The sequence below is a fragment of the Coregonus lavaretus genome, assembly GCF_964263955.1.
Source record: "Coregonus lavaretus genome assembly, chromosome: 13".
NCBI classification, from domain to species: Eukaryota; Metazoa; Chordata; class Actinopteri; order Salmoniformes; family Salmonidae; genus Coregonus; species Coregonus lavaretus.
Window position 1 is genome coordinate 31157529 of NC_140000.1, and position 19429 is coordinate 31176957.

Genomic DNA, 19429 nt, shown 5'->3' on the forward strand with positions numbered 1-19429 from the left:
ATCTGATGCCGCGTTCAAAACAACTGGGAACTTGGAAATCTCCTACTTCCGAGCGTTCAAGACAACTGGGAACTCAGGGGGGAACGATCTCCGACTGGGATTTTTTTTGGGGGAACGGTCATCCAACTCAGGAAACTTTCTAGAGCTCAGACTTTCCGACCTGAAGATCATGGATGCAATGATTTGACCTTCAGAGTTCCCAGTTCTCTTTAAAGCACCATAAGTCAGTCGAGTGAACTATCCCTTCACCTTGTTTTGTTATAACATATTTGGTCTGACAGACACTTACGTGACACCCAGATTGCATTGTATGATGTCAACAAACATGGCGCCACAGATAGCTGTCAAATAGCTTATCATTATCAGTACAACCTTCAAAAAAGTATTTTACACACGTGTCCATTACAATCTATGCAAGAATCGGAATGCATGATTTGTCACCAGTACTTGAAAACAAGTGAATAAAAACAGTAAATACATTATGCTCCATACATACGGTATGGTACAGTAGAAACGACAACACGATATACAGAAAATAAGGCACTTTGATAGGAACGCACACGTCCAAAGTTATTATCTGTAAGGAAAACAACAATGAAGGCAATGCGGGCGCCAGCCAGAAAATGTGCCAGGGGGAAAAAGTTAGTGCAAGGACTGTTCTAACTAGAGATGCACAATGTCTTCATACTTCATCTGGGGAAACACTGGGGAAGTGCTTGGGCTTTCGTTGAAGAGAGAAGTTTGTCAGGCTCAGTAAAGCCTCGAACAAATTGTCTGCAACAGTGAAATGGGCTACTTCTTATGTGAATTAACTAACACACCTCAACTCAAACTGTTAGAAAATAATTTGAAATTGACAAGTTGAAACATAGCCTATAGATAATTAGCAGGCAGCGTGTCTTGGTTTGAGGGCAGCGCGGGTAACTGTCCTGTTGCGTAACAATCACATTTTGGAACAGTGAGTGCATTCTGACATGCGCATTAAAAAAATAACTCACGCTGGGGCGACCGTTAGAGATATTTGGAACTAACACGTGAAAAGGTTAAGGCGTGTGCTGGGCCTGCACTGAGAAGACTGACAGGACACTACTCCCAAGGCAATGCTGCTAACGCACCTCGAGAAGAACTGGTCTCCAACCTGAGGAGTAACAGGGAGCAGCATCTGCTCCAACCACATGGAGTCTCTGTAAACAAGACCCCAAGCAGTGAAGTCGAGACCAACCTAGAGGGCTCTTTAAAAGTGTGCGAGTGTTCAACAAGCTTGGTGATTGAGGGCATGTGTCAGGTCTTCGCTGAAATGGGATGCAGTTACAATATTGTTGGTAGTACGTCATTTAGCGATTGCTGCGGCCCCCCCGCCAAGGCATTTGCACAGGAAAGATCTCATTTTCGGAGGCAGTGCTTTGGGTACTTTCTGTCAGAGCACAGATTTGGCAGAGCAAAACTATCAAAGTAGAAAATATTCTCTGTACAAATGAGTTTAGCTATAGGTTCCTCATTCGTTAAGAAGCGGACTGGGGGAGCTAGAGGCTCTTTATATTAGCTTAAAAACAGATTAGGATAAAATGGGACCTTCAGTAAACCGCTGACATGATTTACTTCTGTGAAAGAGCCATTTGATCAGGCCAGATGTTTTTCATTCAGAGCATTTATCGTCAAGAAGCAAAGATGAAAAAGGGGGCCAAATAGCCCAAAGTTTAGCCTTTTATTTCTCTGCGGGTCCAAATTATCAAATCATTTGGGAAATCTCAATTATACCAGTGTATGCAAAGAATGAGGCTGGGAGATTGGGTTTCAGAGAACATACCCAGAGCACTGCACCAATTAGCACACCTGCTCTGTCTCTAAACCTGATTGCTGTCCAGTGATTGGGTCTCCAGAACCTGTCCAGCCCCTCTTTAGTAAATGAGCCATCTCCTGGGCATATTCAATCAAAGCGCCACATAATTTACCCTAAATGACTGATTAGGTTTCTCACAATTATGATGAATATCTGACCACAAGTTGTAAATATGTTCACAGGGACATTTTTCAACACTCATAAACCTATGAATTCTCATCAATACCAATGTTGTATTACTAGTTCATACTAGTGTTATTCTACAGCATTTAAATCTGAGTGGTTTAGTCTTCCATCTAAACTCGAGGATTCTGAATTGAATCGTACATTTGACAGAACTACTCCCAGAAATTCCCTAAAGGGCAGCTAGCTTCTGATTCAAATAATGTTGCATTTATATTTTTGTTCAGTATTTATTTACACACACTGAGCTTCCAAGTTCAGTTTGTGTCTGGGACACTGCAATACAGTAGATGGCGCTGTGAACGATTGGTGTTATGCGTTAGATTCTGTTGGTGAGAGAGTTGATGTGTGACAGCACTACTAGCTAGCTAACCAGCCAACTTTTCTACATGGTATCTAATCATTTCTTGCAATAAATCAATCAACCAGACTTGTTTGGTTTTGTTAAGCTAACTCTTAGAAATGAACTGGATTTGCTAGCTAGCTATATCTAGTGGCAAATAACCAGTTAGCATGAAAGAAGATCGCTAACAACCATTATGAAAACTGTTTGTGTGATTATAAACCAGAGATAGTTCAGATAGTTCATCTCTGCATACCAAAGTCCACCACCTACTAAAGTCTGCACTAGTGAAGAGTTCTGCTAGAAGCAGCAACCACCGGTAACACTCCCACCATTTAATTCGACCCATCACAAAACGGTGAGTTGGATTTGGCCAGAGATTCGTTTTGGTAAGTTTTGAAAATGTAATCTTCACAGTCCACCGCGAGCCAACACATCTGAAGAACAGCTGACTTGTTCTTATTACCTCGTTTTGTTACTGAGAACTAGGCCTAGCTGGACAAAGGCGTCGCTGGAAGTAAAGTGCAGCCTTTATCTTTAGCTGATGCACTACAGTTACTTCAATGGTAGTACACATCAAGCCATTACAAACCAAAATGGAAATAAATGATCCCAATGGCTGTCTATGACACACATCTCTTAAATGAGTGTCTGAACATTTCTGCATAGACCTTTGCTTATAAAGCTTTTACTGTTAACTACCAGGCTGATGGACAATTACAGGCCATCATAAAAATCTGTCCAGACCCATGAGTCATAGGGTTTCCCAGAGCACTTCTGTATCACCCAAATGACCGAATGCAATTCTACCATCGGGCAATATGTATGGACCCATGTAAAAAAATATATATATATAAAAACATGTAAAAAGTCCATGGCTGTGAGATAGTGTGAAAGGTCAGCCAATCTTGCATGATCACTAATGGTGTTTACTTCTGTGCTAGCTACATGGGAACATTGAGAGGGCTGGTTGGCCAATCCAAATCCCTCTGTAAATCAAGGAATATAAAGAGCGGGACACAATGAACGACTGTTACCAAATTTTTAACTGAGGTCTGAAAAGGACAAATTATTCTAAATCTATTGCACATTGACTGGTGGTGGGTTGGTGGGTGGTTGCGTACGTGGGGGGAAGACAGCTGGGACTTACCGACTCACATTCCCTCAGTTTCTTCTGAGCGCTGTCAAAGTCAAAGTTCACATACAGGCACTCCACAAACTCTGTGATGGGATCTTTGTAGGTGTAGGACTCCTGGAAATGGAAAAGAACATTTCTAACAATTTGCACATGCCTGTGTGCTAGCTCTTTATTTTTCAGCAGTGGACAGAGCACAGGTTATCGACAGGCAAGGCAGCATGCCCCCAACCCATAGAAATTTCCCAAAAAATAAAAAATGTGGAGAACCATGGCTAAGCAAATAGTAGAATTTTCAAGGCAGTGAATAAAAACAGATTCAAAAAGTCACCTAAACAGTTCCAAACCATGCTGGGGGGGGAGAGACCCAAGAAGACCCAGATCCAGAAGACGGAACACGCAGAGCACATGTTTTAGTGATTACACAGAGGCCACCGAGATGGCGCTTATTTAGATTTCAGAGCCATTGATCTCTGAAGAAGCTACCGATGTTGGGTTGGGAAAGAAATCGGTACACTACAATCAGACCTTCTGCTGCCATTTATCAAATGTAATGGGTTCAAGACCTCTCTAGCCGGAACCAGATCTCTGATAGAAGTATACTCTGTAAGAGCAGCAAGTTTATCAGCAAAGGCCTTACATTCCTCACAGATGTGTGGATTCTCTGGCCTTTAATAGTTGGTGCCATCTTGTTTCAAAATGGCCAATCCTACACTGTCTGACAACTAAGGTTGGCTAACATGTTACTGTCCAGACAGTGAGAAACGTTGTAGGAAATGTGCTTAGAGAAATTGGGGTAAGGAATGTGGTTTATTTTAATTTTTTTACCTGCTGTATGACCTTGACCAGATCTTTCAGGACCTGCCGCCGCTTGCGAACATCTTTGTTTGTGATGACAGCTGTGGTTAGGTAACGCAGGATGTGTGGGCACATGGTCTGAATGGCGTTGAGGTACCTGAAATGACAAAACAAAAGGTCACGACCAGAACAAATAGTCAGGGGTCTTAAGGACTGGAGGAACTACATGGCAAAAAAGCAATGGCACATGATGCGAGTTGATATTTATGGAGGTGAAGGCAATTAAGGCAGCCCCCCGCACCTCTCTGATTCAGAGGGGTTGGGTTAAATGTGGAAGACACATTTCAGTTGAATGCATTCAGTTGTACAACTGACTAGGTATCCCACTTTCCCTTTATACAAAGTTGATCAACTTTGTGGTGGTGTATGCATAGGTTTAAGGGCATAAAGGTCTATTTTTGTACGCAAGTAACTTAGCAATTAGGCCCATGGCATTATGGACAGCTGACCTTATCGACCAAACAGATAAGTCCGCAATAGCGCATTCTCTGCATGACATAGGTTAAGCACTCCCTTTCATTACCCCCTGTATGAGCGGAGGGAAGGAGGAAAGGAAACCCTGGCCTTTGCAGCAGATACAGATCACTGAGAAGGGGACCTGCCCAGTAGCTGAAACCCTATCCATCAGGGCCTTGTTTTTCAGCCACAGGTCAACTGGCTAAGGGCTGAGCACGAGAGAGGGCCTTGTTACAAACCGATTAGAACCCCAGACAACATTCTTACTCTGCATACAGTGTTTCAAATCCTTTCCCAACACATTTCCGTGAAAAAACGACTTGCACACATACAACCCCCATTACTTGTCAAAAGGAGTGTTCGACTTGAGTTAATTGTATAACTTCTCTTCATCCTTATCTGAACAGCCATCATTGACCCCCCCCCCCCCCCAATTCAAACCTCCTCCACCGACCAAATTACATTTCAAAAGAGGAAGTGGAGTTTCCCTGCCACGTCCAGCCCCTTCAGCTCTCTGATAGATTAGAACGGAGAAACACATGTTGTTCAGAGCGAAGAGGGAGCACCGCTGACAACGGTTTAATTAGTTGAAACAATTAAAGGGACAAGGGGGCCTGTGGCACTTGTGATGTTGGGGTCTAAAAACAGCAGAGAGCAGGCGGGCTAGGCGATGAGCGATCATCAACCCGGTTAGAGAAGCCTCCTCTCCTCTCCCTTTGTAGTTGTCTGACTCAGTGGTAGACCACAACACTCCATGCTCTGTTCCTGATTAACTTACACCTACTCTCTCTCCAGGGGGTCTCCAATAGCAAGCAATCCTGCATGAGTCATGCAGTCATATCTGGGACTAGCTGTGAGAAGAAAAAAAAAGGTAACATTCATCCGACCCCACTGAGGGAACCTACTCATTTTGGAGTTTGAGGCAACAACATCGCTGTACTGGCTGCAGAGGATGCTTCACAAGAATTGGTTTCAAAATCAAAACAATTTTGACCCAGTGAGTGAGTGAGAAAAAGAGAGAGAAAGTGTAACTAGGAGAGAGACACGATAGGAGGGTGGAGATGAGGGGTAGAAGTTCCAATTTCATTGCCCATCTGAGAATGATAGAATAATGTAAAGCAAGTGAAACTCTGAACCAACTGCGAGTGCTTGGATAGCATTACTACAGTATTATTTTCCCCCGTTGCACCTACATCATAGGTCATTGCATGACAATATTCTCACCATGGGTGCCCTTGAACTCAGGTTTTCATTAATACAAACAAGGAAGGCCTTGTGCAACTTTAGCTGACTGTGTGGGTAACAGAGGTCAAACATTAAACTAAGGCCTAGCCACTGGTCACCAACTTTGGCCAAAGGAAGTAATGGTCAAGGGGTGAGGGAATGAGGCAAAGCCTCACTGTGGAATTAAGTGGTTTCTTGACTGTGAAACTGCAACGCACACGAAACTCCCTCAAGTTTGTCCAAACAGATATTTGGGTGAGCTTTTCATGACTAATTATTGGGCAGCCTTTCCTTCATTATCTGCAATAAAATGTAAAACTAAGTCAAACTCAGAGAGAACCAGACATCCCTATCTGCTATGTTGTGGTGGCATGTCATACTTTCAGACTACAATCATCTGTTCAACTACACAAACCGGCAATCAGAATGGGGGGGGGATGCATTATAATAGTTGGTGAGTACATTTTAAGCAGTGCAGAGTTTCCGATCTGCAACACACATGGACTGACTCGCAGCTTTGACAGTAAATAGACCACACAAAAATAAACGGACTGAAACCACTTAAAAAATACCCAGAGTAGGTTTTTGAAGCGGCCCCCTTCCCAAAGTTATTAAGAGTAAATGGCTTCTTTTTCAAAATCAAGTTAGTCTAATAAAAACGAGTGTACTTTCTCCACATGTAGCAGGACCTGACCCAGGCGGCTGCCAGCTGAACCACTTTTGGGTCTCTCCTGGGCCAGCAGCAAACCCTGGGGCCCAAGGTTCAGATGAGGTCCAGCCCTCTACTGTGCCTCTTCTTTAGGGATAATCTCCCCCCCCCCCCCCCCCATCCCATACCTCTGACTGTAGAGGTGGCAGCATCTACAGGTCAATATGTTAAGGAGGGTTAGTCATCAGGTCTAAATAAGCAGACAGTGTTTTAATATAAAGAAACCCAGTGTGTCAGAGCTGAAAGTACTTACTGGGGCTGATACAGGAAGAGCTCAATGATGTTGTCTCTGCCTTTGGGGTGGTTAAAGAAGACGAAAAGGGACCAGTGGATCAGCCAGGTCCTCTGCTGAAGAGACTGGAGAGGGGAGCTCACCGACTGGACAGGAGAGAGAGAGAGTTGTCATTATTTACTAGTTCTGATTGAGGTGACAATACAGTATGCTGTATGACAATTAAAAAGTTCAGAGAGTACTTTAAGAACTTAAGAGATCTCTCTCCCTCTCGGTTCCCTTCAAAACGTTTTCCTTCCAAGCCAAAGCCCGCACCCCTGCTCCCTTCCCAACTATCCATCCAATTAAAAATGAAACTAGATCCACATAACTGCTCAATTTGCAGTTCCTCTGGAGTCAGGACTGAGGAGGGGGGGCATCAAGCCACAACAGCGCTTTGCTGAAACATGAAGTGGTCAATATGGGAGTCTAATCTATGTAAGGGAATCCAAGTGCAGTGTCAAATTCTGAGAAGTGGGGCATTTACGTTGTTATCGATAGTGTCCCTCAGGCGGGTGAGGTCTTCCATCGCAGCCTCCCAGTTCTGCATCAGGATCTCAGAGGCCAGCTTCCCCCACAGGGAGTTCAGGGCGTTCCTGTCTGTGGCCGGGACCTGGGAAAAGACATGTCATACATGTTAGAACCTGAAACACAGCATCACATCACAAAGCAGCAGAACTCAATCCACCTGCAAAATGACCAGGCACTGGCAGATCTAATCCTGATAAATGCCTCAGTGTACAAACAGTGTGCTCGCACACACGCATACTCGGGACAGTCAGTGAAGGAGTGGCCGTTGCCACCGCCACTTGGCTTTGGCAGGAAAAACTGTTCGGTGGAGTTACTTTTCTTATTTATACTGGATAAACTGATTAAATTATGTCATCTTGAGGGAATGGGGCTGGACAGAAAGAGAAATGGATCATGAAAGGATGTTTAGCTTTTTATAAAACCTAATTTGCTGCACTTTTGATACGGCAACCTCTGCATTGCAGATGTTCTGCGATCCTTTCAGATTACCACCGTAACTAGGAGCACATTTGAAGTATATGTGAGCTTCTCCGTACAATGTGCTAGTGCGAAAACATTTGGTTACTGTTATTTACTTAATGCTGCAACTCTTAAAATTTGCAGGGTGGCACACAGCCGTGGGAAGACAACACACACATTACTAAAAATAGGCCTAGGGCATTTCAGCTTTGGTCCTCCTCTATAGAGTTAAGAATAGAAGGTATCATTTAATTTAGCGCTGCCTAGCTCAAGCTACCACCTTAGTCCCCGTGGTTGTGACGTTTCTTAGGCACGGTCAGCAGGTCAAAGGTCATACGTAAAAATGTATGCACATGACTGTAAGTCGCTTTGGATAAAAGCGTCTGCTAAATGGCATATTATTATATCACAATTACATGGGTCATTCTATCTAAAAGGAAATTATGGTTGAAGATACCTTGAGTTCACATCTCTGGGTCGAGATATCATTCCTTTGAAATAACTTTTGTCCTCAATTGGATATTTAACTTAGCAGTAAAATAGTTGCAATTGGAAAGAACACTGAAGCTATACCAGCAAATTAGAGTAGATGGAGGGAGGGAGGGAGGGAGGGCAGGGCACACCTAGCATCTTCGAGGGAAAACCCCATCGCTGTTCCTCTGATTCTGCATTGACCTCCTGTCAATCCCCTCTTGCTGAAAACAGTCTGGTCTTATGCCCCTCTCTGAAAGGACTTTAATGAAGTGTGTATGCTGCTACTACTTCTGGTGGTGGTTTTGTGCAACGTCAGAGCTTTGATCAACAAGGCTACAAGGAGAAGCCTGCAGTAGAGGCAGAGTAATCAACATGTCTGTCACTTGGAGTTCACCAACAATGGAGGTCCTGCTCTGGCCACAGAAACCTAGATGCACTGTGACCAGCAACAGCCTTGGTTTCTCAACACCATCTGGAGGTGTTCATAATTTACTCCGAGCCAGGGTAATCAGTCTAGTCTAGATAAATGACATTTTGGATGCATGATTGAAAAGGGCATCAAAGACAAATCTGTTAATGCCCTTAGGAAATGTCCCTGATTGGCTATCAAGCTTTTCAAAAACAGTCCTAACCAGGTAAAACGCTTTTCCGATGTCTGGTACATTGCCAGTAGGACACTTAATTTCGGTTTGCTGTACAAACTGCATGTCTTTGAGAGGAAAGTTTCAATAACGTCTAAAGCGTTTCAAGCATGTTAAAATATAATTGTGATAATCCCCTACCATTAACACAAAAGGAACACATCCTTTTGAATCATGTTAGCTATAAAGTCTTAGCACAACTCCTCCATTATCACAAGCTAAATGCATTGATATATGAACTGATGCTAACAAGAAACAGTCGAGGGGACAGCCATCCTCCAAAGATCACGAGATGCTGTTCTTAATCAAAGCTTGAGCTCCACCCTATGGCTCATGGGAACCTATGGTCCACAGTAGCTCATGAAAACACCAAACGCAGTCAGTGACAAGAGTCAACCAGGAAGTGAGGGCGGGTGTCTGCTGTACGGCCACAGCTGGGATCTCTTAGTAATTGAGAAAAGCAGATTATCACGATAAAGGATACATACATACATACATACATACATACATACATACATACATACATACATACATACATACATACATACATACATACATACATACATACATACATACATACATACATACATACATACATACATACATACATACATACATACATACATACATACATACATACATACATACATACATACATACATACATACATACATACATACATACATACATACATACATACATACATACATACATACATACATACATACATACATACATACATACATACATACATACATACATACATACATACATACATACATACATACATACATACATACATACATACATACATACATACATACATACATACATACATACATACATACATACATACATACATACATACATACATACATACATACATACATACATACATACATACATACATACATACATACATACATACATACATACATACATACATACATACATACATACATACATACATACATACATACATACATACATACATACATACATACATACATACATACATACATACATACATACATACATACATACATACATACATACATACATACATACATACATACATACATACATACATACATACATACATACATACATACATACATACATACATACATACATACATACATACATACATACATACATACATACATACATACATACATACATACATACATACATACATACATACATACATACATACATACATACATACATACATACATACATACATACATACATACATACATACATACATACATACATACATACATACATACATACATACATACATACATACATACATACATACATACATACATACATACATACATACATACATACATACATACATACATACATACATACATACATACATACATACATACATACATACATACATACATACATACATACATACATACATACATACATACATACATACATACATACATACAGTACCAGTGAAACGTTGAAGCCTACTCATTCAAGGGTTTTTCTTTATTTTTCCTATTTTCTAAATTGTAGGATAATAGTGAAGACATCAAAACTATGAAATAACACATATAGAATCATGTGGTAACCAAAAAAAAGTGTTAAACAAATCAAAATACATTTAATATTTCTTCAAAGTAGCCACCCTTTGCCTTGATGACAGCTTTGCACACTCTTGGCATTCTCTCAACCAGCTTCATGAGGAATGATTTTCCAACAGTCTTGAAGGAGTTCCCACATATGCTGAGCACTTGTTGGCTGCTTTTCCTTCACTCTGAGGTCCGACTCATCCCAAACCATCTCAATTGGGTTGAGGTCGGGTGATTGTGGATGCCAGGTCATCTGATCCACTACTCTCCTTGGTCAAATAGCCCTTACACAGCCTGGAGGTGTGTTTTGGGTCATTGTCCTGTTGAAAAACAAATTATAGTCCCTCTAAGCACAAACCAGATGGGATGGCGTATCGCTGCAGAATGCTGTGGTAGCCATGCTGGTTAAGTGTGCCTTGAATTCTAAATAAAATCACTGACAGTGTCGCAAGCAAAGCACCCCCACACCTCCTCCGCCATGCTTCACGGAGGGAACCACATGCGGAGATCATCCGTTCACCTACTCTGCGTCTCACAAAGACATGGCGGTTGGAACCAAAAACCTCAAATACTCTGCGTCTCACAAAGACATGGCGGTTGGAACCAAAAACCTCAAATTTGGACTCCAGACCAAAGGACAGATTTCCACCAGTCTAATGTCCATTGCTCATGTTGATTGGCCCAAGCAAGTCTCTTCTTCTTATTATTGATGTCCTTTAGTAGTGGTTTCTTTGCAGCAATTCGACATTGAAGGCCTGATTCACGCAGTCTCCTCTGAACAGTTGATGTTGAGATGTGTCTGTTACTTGAACTCTGAAGCACTTATTTTGCTGCAACCCGAGGTGCAGTTAACTCTAATGAACCCAACCTCTGCAGCAGCAGTAACTCTGGGTCTTACTTTCCTGTGGTGGTCCTCATGAGAGACAGTTTCATCATAGCACTTGATTTTACAGGGTCAGCCATAGCAGTACGGCGCCCCTGGAGCAAATTATGGTTAAGTGCCTTGCTCAAAGGCACATAGATTTTTACCTTGTCGGCTCACGTATTCGAACCAGCGACCTTCCAGTTACTGGCCCATCGCTCTAACCGCTAGGTTACCTGCTAGGCTACATGAAGACTTTAGACTACACAGTAACTTTTAAATGAACTGCTACATAAAGAGAGCATGACAGGTGGAAATAAATTCTGGTAGAAAAAAACAAGTGGGGAAAGTCAGCGGCCAGTGACAAGGTAGTCTTCTAGAGTAAAACACACGAAGAGGGGCAGTGGGGTTCTTTGATCATAAAACTTAGGACTGCTTTAAATTACTTTGAAAATGAGACCTCATAAGAAAGATCAGCATTATAACTTATGAGAAAAGCCAGCCACGCTGCCAATATAAAGGTTGTTGTTTCATCTCTAAAAAGGAGTTTTGTTTGTTGTTTTTTCTGCCTTGGAAGTCCCTGCCTGATACGTTTGGTGGACCGTCATGTCATTATGGCAGCTTTCTACACACTGCCTGGCATTCACTAGTGGCCACGCAACAATAGTTTCAATACCTGGGTTTTTCCAGCAGTTACCTAGAGTTTCCATTGGTTGGTGAAACGGGGCACATTTTCACTGACTGACCAGCAACAATAAATTTACTGTGCTGGAGAGCCGTCGGGACACTCAATCTTTATTCGCAACATCCAATACCTGCATTAACTGATGATATGAATAAGTTGCTCTTTTCGCGCTAGGCCACTGTAACATGACCCGAGGCCTAGATTTTGCAAGCCTGGCTTCCTCTGTTTAATTGACTGACTTTCCCACGTTCGATGACTTATGGAGCCTCACCTCTCTACCTTACGGTGGCAGTCTGAGGAGATGGGAGGTCCACAACAATAGGGGGAAAAAAATAGGGGGGCAGGTATTAAGTATAAAGACTCCCATTGCTGAGATAAAGCAACATAACTGAGCAATTTGGGTTTATTTAGACTGAGCTAAAAACCAGGGGGTTTGCTCATGTTCAATCAAGAGTCGCCATCATCTGGTCTTCAATGTCTCTCGCTAGCATACTTAAATGGGAGTGCATCACATAGAATCAATCAAATGAAGAGCCCAACTGCTTTGGGTTAAGAGGCTGTTTACAGAGAGTAGGGCTCGTTGCTCAGAGTCTCTGCCAAGCCGGTTTTTCAGGAGAGGACACAAGCATCACCAATGTGCATGACTCTTCACAGACATCTTCACGACAGTGGAAGAGTATCAAATGTCAATTAAAATGGGAAACCTAAGTTGGTCGAAATGTTTGTCATTCTAATGTAAAATGTTGATGTTATTATTTCCATTCTTTTGAGACTGGCGTTGGCACGAGTCTTTGCTATACCGCAGAGCTCAAAGGAGGACAGACGCAAACAGAAAAACAATTGAATAAGACTTGGAAAACACTGGTTGTGCTTGTTTGGTTGGAGGAATTACAGGACACTGATAGTAGAGATGAAATGGTAAACACTGGCTTTGGAGTAACAATGGTGAAATCTACCACCAAAAACATAGGTGTGTTTGTTCATCACATTTGCGAACAACTTCCCCAAAAAAGAAACATAATAGGCTTCTGAAAGGGGGCACACAAGGTAATAGTAGTGGTGGTGCACAGTCAGCGTGACCATAGAAATATAAACACACACCTTAGACCAAAAGCACCAACACTGGTACTACAGTAGAAATTAACCTCATTGGCCAACAGATTATTTGTGTTTGGAAATCAGGTTTGACGCATAGGCTTTCTGAAGAACATTAGGTGACTTAACTTGTTAAAGCCAATGATAGCACAAAAGGTCAGCCGAGCGTTCAGACCCAGAGTAGCCCTTACAAGCCACTGGTCCTGGAGAGTGACTAACAAAAAGGCAGCACTGAAGATCTGGTGGCACCTTCCACTGGGGTCACAGGCTGTCCATTCCCAGGACTTATCTAGTGTTACACCACTCTATTGTGACACAAAACACTCCTCTGGCCTCCCCTCTCAGTCAGTTTACCACCCCCCTAGGCCTAAGAGGTTTCCCACTCTCTAGACAGCAGTGCACACAGTCCTACTGCACCTTGGCCATTCTCTGTGTAGTTCATCTTTCACTAATTTCTGAGGGCAGCGGGAGAGAAGCCATAAACACCAGAGCCTGAGCAATGATCCCTTTGTTTATAGAGGAAATAAGAAGTACGCATGTGTAACGAGGATACTGCCAGTACTTTCAGTGAACTGTAATTACCCCCCCCCCATCCCTCTTTGGTATTATCTGATTTCCAAAGTATTTTACTGCTGGTGAAAATTATTTAATCCCTCCTCCATGCACCTCTGTCTCTCATATGTTAGCCAAAACAATACAAATCTGTGTGTAGCCGTACAGGTTGAGACACTCAATGGAATTAGTTGCAGGACATTCAAAACTAGGGAAGTTAACGGTTAACCAAAAATACATTTGACCGGTCATGCTTATCGGTCTATAGGTTAATTTGCATTATTTAGTGGAATTAAATTGGTACCGCATACAGAGTTTAGCTAGAGCGGATTATCACCTCGCAGCTCCTCAAACAGCTGGTTGCTGCTTGAAGTGAAATTCAGTCATTGTGCAACAACTCTAAATGCACTTAGTGTGAAAACAGAGTTGAGGGCCACTTAAAAAACAGCATAGCATTTTCTGTTGGTCACATCATTTTACTGTTTGGAACTAATTTAACGGGTTAACCAACTGCATCGTTGGTTAACCTCTTCATCCCAAGGTTCCCCATATCCGGAGTACTCCTCCCGCAATCTCAAACAATGACGTAGTACGGTTTTTAAACATGTGTGAATACCTGAATGTTATACACTACTGGAACGAGAAGCGTCTCAACTGTGAATCTAGCTAAACTGTTGCTGCCCAAATGAAATAATATTCAGACTCCAAGCAAATATAAGCATATAGCAAAACCAGTACTGTATTTTGAAACCGTGCATGCCCGTATATATGTAGACAGATAGGTTGAGAACAATAAGTTATCTACACAAACGATACACCATTCAAAAGCTGCTACCTCACAGATTCCAACAGTGATAGCCATGTTCCTCTATGACCAACACTCACTAAACTATTAATCAAAGAACATCAATAAAACTTCAATTTTTTTATCACAACAACAATCTGCGTCTTACATTCACATTACATTTTACATTTTAGTCATTTAGCAAACGCTCTTATCCAGAGCGACTTACATGAGCAATTAGGGTTAAGTGCCTTGCTTAAGGGCACATCGACAGATTTTTCACCTAGTCGGCTCGGGGATTAGAACCAGCGACCTTTTGGTTACTGGCACAACGCTCTTACCCACTAAGCTACCTGCTCTTACCTTTGTTGTTTTTGTTACCAAAAGTAGTGTCTGATCGAATAAAACCACTTGAAAAGATACTCTAGTGTCTCTCTCATTCCGAGTCAATTTCAATGAGTATACATCGTTTTACATAGCCAAGAATGTGTTTGAAGATGAAGTCAGTAGTTTGTTTCAATCACAACAGGCACTGTTTTGTCGCCATCTTCTGGATATATAATGCAATCCCAGTAGCTTGCAATTGTGCTAATCTAATTCTACTGATCCAGAACTTTCGATAGAGGGGTCACATGTAAAAATCGACCAACCGGTTGTTAAAATATCCATGTGCGCACCTCATTGTATCACATTAGTTGACTTGCTGCATTACGCACGGTTACGCAGAGCGCACAACAGCACTTGAATTTCGGAGGGAAAACACAAAGTTTATAAAAATATGGCAGGCTCTAGTAAGAAATACAGTTACAGAGGCGTTAGCAATTGTAACAGATGAAAGTTGGACTCCATGTATCCCCATTGATTGATTGAAATAAATTGACTCTGAATCGGACGATGAGGACCTGCTTAGACCGGACGAACCAGACCCCAACGACGAGAACGAAGGTTATCGTGTCCAGGGCCCTACTCAAGAATCAGAAGAGTATGTAATCCCATTGTTATTTATTACTTCTAATACTACTATTACTAATTTATTGTATGAGTACAAAACATACATTCTAAAATATCTATTTGAGTAACTGAAGCTCAACGTAAGTTAGCGCTAGCTTAGCTAGCTAGCTTAAGTAGCTTAGTTTAGCTAGTCCTGCAAGGATCACAATCGAGTCTGTCTATTGTATGATAACACTTTTATTGGCTAAATAGAGGCCCACATGCAAGTTTACTGACAATAGAATGCTATATTATTTATTGTCACTGAATTGTCACTTTAGTCAACACGTATAGAGGTCTGGGAGAACATTGGAAACATCAAAACAGTTGTATTTTGATGGAATGTACACATATGTTAGTGAAATTATATGACTTTTGCTGTCTGGTACCTGATTAAAGTCAAATGACACTGATGGTGCCCAAATCTACCCAAATGTCACTAAACATACTTCAACTAAAACCCCTACAACTTTGGTTTACTTTACTTTATTGGCATCAAACTTCACATAAGTACTCATCAGATATTGGGCTATGGTCCCATAGTGTTTATGGGCTGCAGCTGCATAAGTCCAATAAAGCATTCCCTATAAAACCTGAAGTTACTTTCAGGCGGAATCAAAACCTCCCAATTTATGCTGTGTTCTAGCTTCATGTACTCTTGACACAGTAATACACACATTAATTATTTCACTTCAAGATACATCTCACATGTGTTACTTTTCTTTTGCTACCAAGATTATGTTTATAGCCCTTGTCGTTTTGGAGATATACTCTATTCAATTTGGGCATGCATTTTTGAGGCAGACACTTTAGCCAGGTGCCTAGTGTTGAAGAGGTTAAGGGCTTGTAAGTAAGCATTTCACTGTAAGGTCTACACCTGTTGTATTCGGCGCATGTGATAAATAACATTTGATTTGATTTAACCGGGGTTGGTTAGTCTGCAACAAAATTTAACAAAATGTATATCCCTAATTCAAACAAGATAGGCGTAAATGAGTGGACTTTGCAAATGTATATCCTAAGTGGATGGCTAGTTCTTTGTTTAGTAAACCTGCTCTCAGTGACAGTCGATTCTTTATTTGAGTGCATATATGACTTCTCGAAGCCAACCAGAACATGTTACGTAACTCTTAAGTACTCTGAAGCCTGACAAGGAGCTATCTGGCTTCAAATCAATAAGCCGTCCACTGCAGCCCGCCCAGCGAGAGGACTAAAGACAGATAATGAAGTCTGCTGCTGAACACTTGGCAAAGTAAATAAAATAAGAATATCCTACCCACGTCCTTGAACATCAGCTCATCCTAATACTGAAGACGTGTGGGGAATTGAATGGAGAGAATGACGGCAGCTTTTCACATGCAATTACTGATAGGGTGTTTTCTCCCTCTTCCTCTTGTGCTAGCCCTTTGAAAAATGAAAGAACCCTGGCCAAACAACCGAGCAGTGAAGTAGGAAATTCAATTTTTCATTAGAAAACTCGTTGAGCCAAAAGAGTATACATCAACGGAAACAGTGTCTAATTCAAAAAATACAATGTTAAGTGGATGCATAATTTATGTCGTTTGGCACTGTCCACTGCTGGAAAAAAATCACATAACGACAGTGATTAATGCACAAAATGGGAGTAGTTCCTGAGAAACTAATACTTCTTAATGAAGCCTCAATCATCGTCAAACCGTTTGCCCTTAAAGAGCTTGCTAATATAAAGCACTTCCCAATAAAATGCCCATTTGTGAGTGGTCCAGTTGTCATCCCAAAACATACTGATGAAGTTGCAAGGGTACAAATCTGTAATAATCTAAATAGTAAAACAATATATCTAGGTCTATTAACTTGCTGTGTATCCAAGGTTGCCAGTTTGATATTTCATAAGTGTATACTGAAACGAGGGGTACTACACTTACCAGGACACGGAAGAAGTAGAGGTACTCGGCAGCCCCAGAGTAGTTTCCACACTCGTACTGGAACTTGGCATATCTGTACAGAGTGTCCAGGTACTCCTGACGGAACTGTAAGAGAAACAAAGGCTGATCAATGGTTTTGTCCGATAACTATTCAGAGCATAGACACCTGACACAAGCAGTTATTTATTTGATGACCATATTGTCAGCTTTCTCGTAAGCCTCATGTAAGATTATGGTCCTAGAGCCATGGTGTTATATCCAGTCAATGCCAGACCACACCACAGGGAACAGAGTGGCTGGAGTAAGGAGGGCAATTCTAGAATCATGTTTGATTTCAGAGCCCATTCTGTTTGATTACCATCACTGATCAATGGGGTTGGCAGGTAGCCTAGCAGTTTGTATCTGTTTTTATTATGGATCCCCATTAGCTGCTGCCAAGATCAGTTAAATAACTTACAGAAGCGGGAGTGTTTCCAGTTCGAATCCCTGCTCAGATGGGAAAATATGGTGCGGAGTGCGCGGTCAACCAGAGGGTTGCTGGTATCATCCTAGATACCGTCGCCTACCGTCGTGCCCTTGAGCAATTTAAGTGTGGAATTCTGTGTACAAGGAGCTCTTGGTCAACATCCCATACGGAATGCTACAACATCACCACATGTAGGCCTATTTACTTTGTCATGTACGTTGTCACCTGTGGCTATTTGGGAAACGCCTTCAACAACCGACCTGAGACCTATAATACGAATAAGGTCTGAGGAGTTAGTGAGTCAACTTCGTTTAACCGGTAACATTAAAGTGGCTCACCTTTTAGCCAGGTATATTGCTATGGCTACAAATCCTTCAGAACTAACCTGCTCCAGGGCAGGCTAACTCGGGGCCAACTCCATTTATCTTGAATCTAGTGTCTGAGCCACTAATTGAGGACCAATGAAGTCAGATACACTCCCTCTCGCAAAGATTTCCTCAAAATGATGGGGACGAGACAGACAACTGATTAAATATTTTATTAATACATGCTTTGTGTGTAAGAAGAATTGTTAAAATACCTATCAATTTACACATTTAGTAATGACAGCATTTGCTTTGGTTGTATTTTGAAATTTGCAAAAGGCAAACTGACAACCACAACCAACCATAGACATAATCCATAGAAGGCAGTTCCCATTGAAGTCAAGACTGGCAGCCATTGCTAGTGTACCCATGAGTTTAAGTCAAATTGTCTATGGTCACAACGCAACAAAATGTTCCACAGATAGAAGGAGCGATAGGAATGGGGAAAAGGTGCTCATGCATTGATAAGCACACCAAAGACTCCATTAACGATAAGTCTATTCCACACTATAGCCTGCTTTATTCGCAAGAACTCGGCACAAATTAAAATGTGGCACCGACTTGCCCATGGATTGATGTTTCGGCATTGTCTCAATGAAGAGTCCAGCGTTCGACTAGCCATGTGCGACAAGCACGCCGTTACAAGCGTTAGATTGAGTTTATTAGTCACATATACAGGGACACAGATGTAATTGCAGGGTACAGTGAAAACCCAACAGTGCAGGTCAAAATAATAACTATATATAAAATGAGAAGTGAAAGAGACGAAATATAGAGAGTAACAATAAACTGAACAAAAACAAACATGTAAAGCGTTGGTCCCATGTTTCATGAGCTGAACATTTTTTCATCCCAGACATTTTCCATACGCACAAAAAGCTTATTACTCTCAAATGTGCACACATTTGTTTACATCCCTGTTAGTGAGCATTTCTCCTTTGCCAAGATAATCCATCCACCCGACAAGTGTGGCATATCAAGAAGCTGATTAAACAGGTGCACCTTGT

General features: G+C 41.7%; 1 protein-coding gene across 1 annotated transcript in view; it reads right to left on the minus strand.

The window, feature by feature from the left end:
- LOC311140709 (eukaryotic translation initiation factor 3 subunit E) overlaps positions 1 to 19429 on the minus strand; it is a 46296-nt gene that overhangs the window by 11570 nt on the left and 15297 nt on the right. Inside the window, exons 5-9 of the mRNA XM_084175893.1 lie at positions 17592 to 17696; positions 7507 to 7632; positions 7002 to 7126; positions 4330 to 4456; positions 3517 to 3618 (exon numbers count right to left, since the gene is read on the minus strand). Coding sequence (XP_084032019.1) covers positions 3517 to 3618; positions 4330 to 4456; positions 7002 to 7126; positions 7507 to 7632; positions 17592 to 17696 — 585 coding nt within the window. The remainder of the gene's footprint in view (positions 1 to 3516; positions 3619 to 4329; positions 4457 to 7001; positions 7127 to 7506; positions 7633 to 17591; positions 17697 to 19429) is intronic.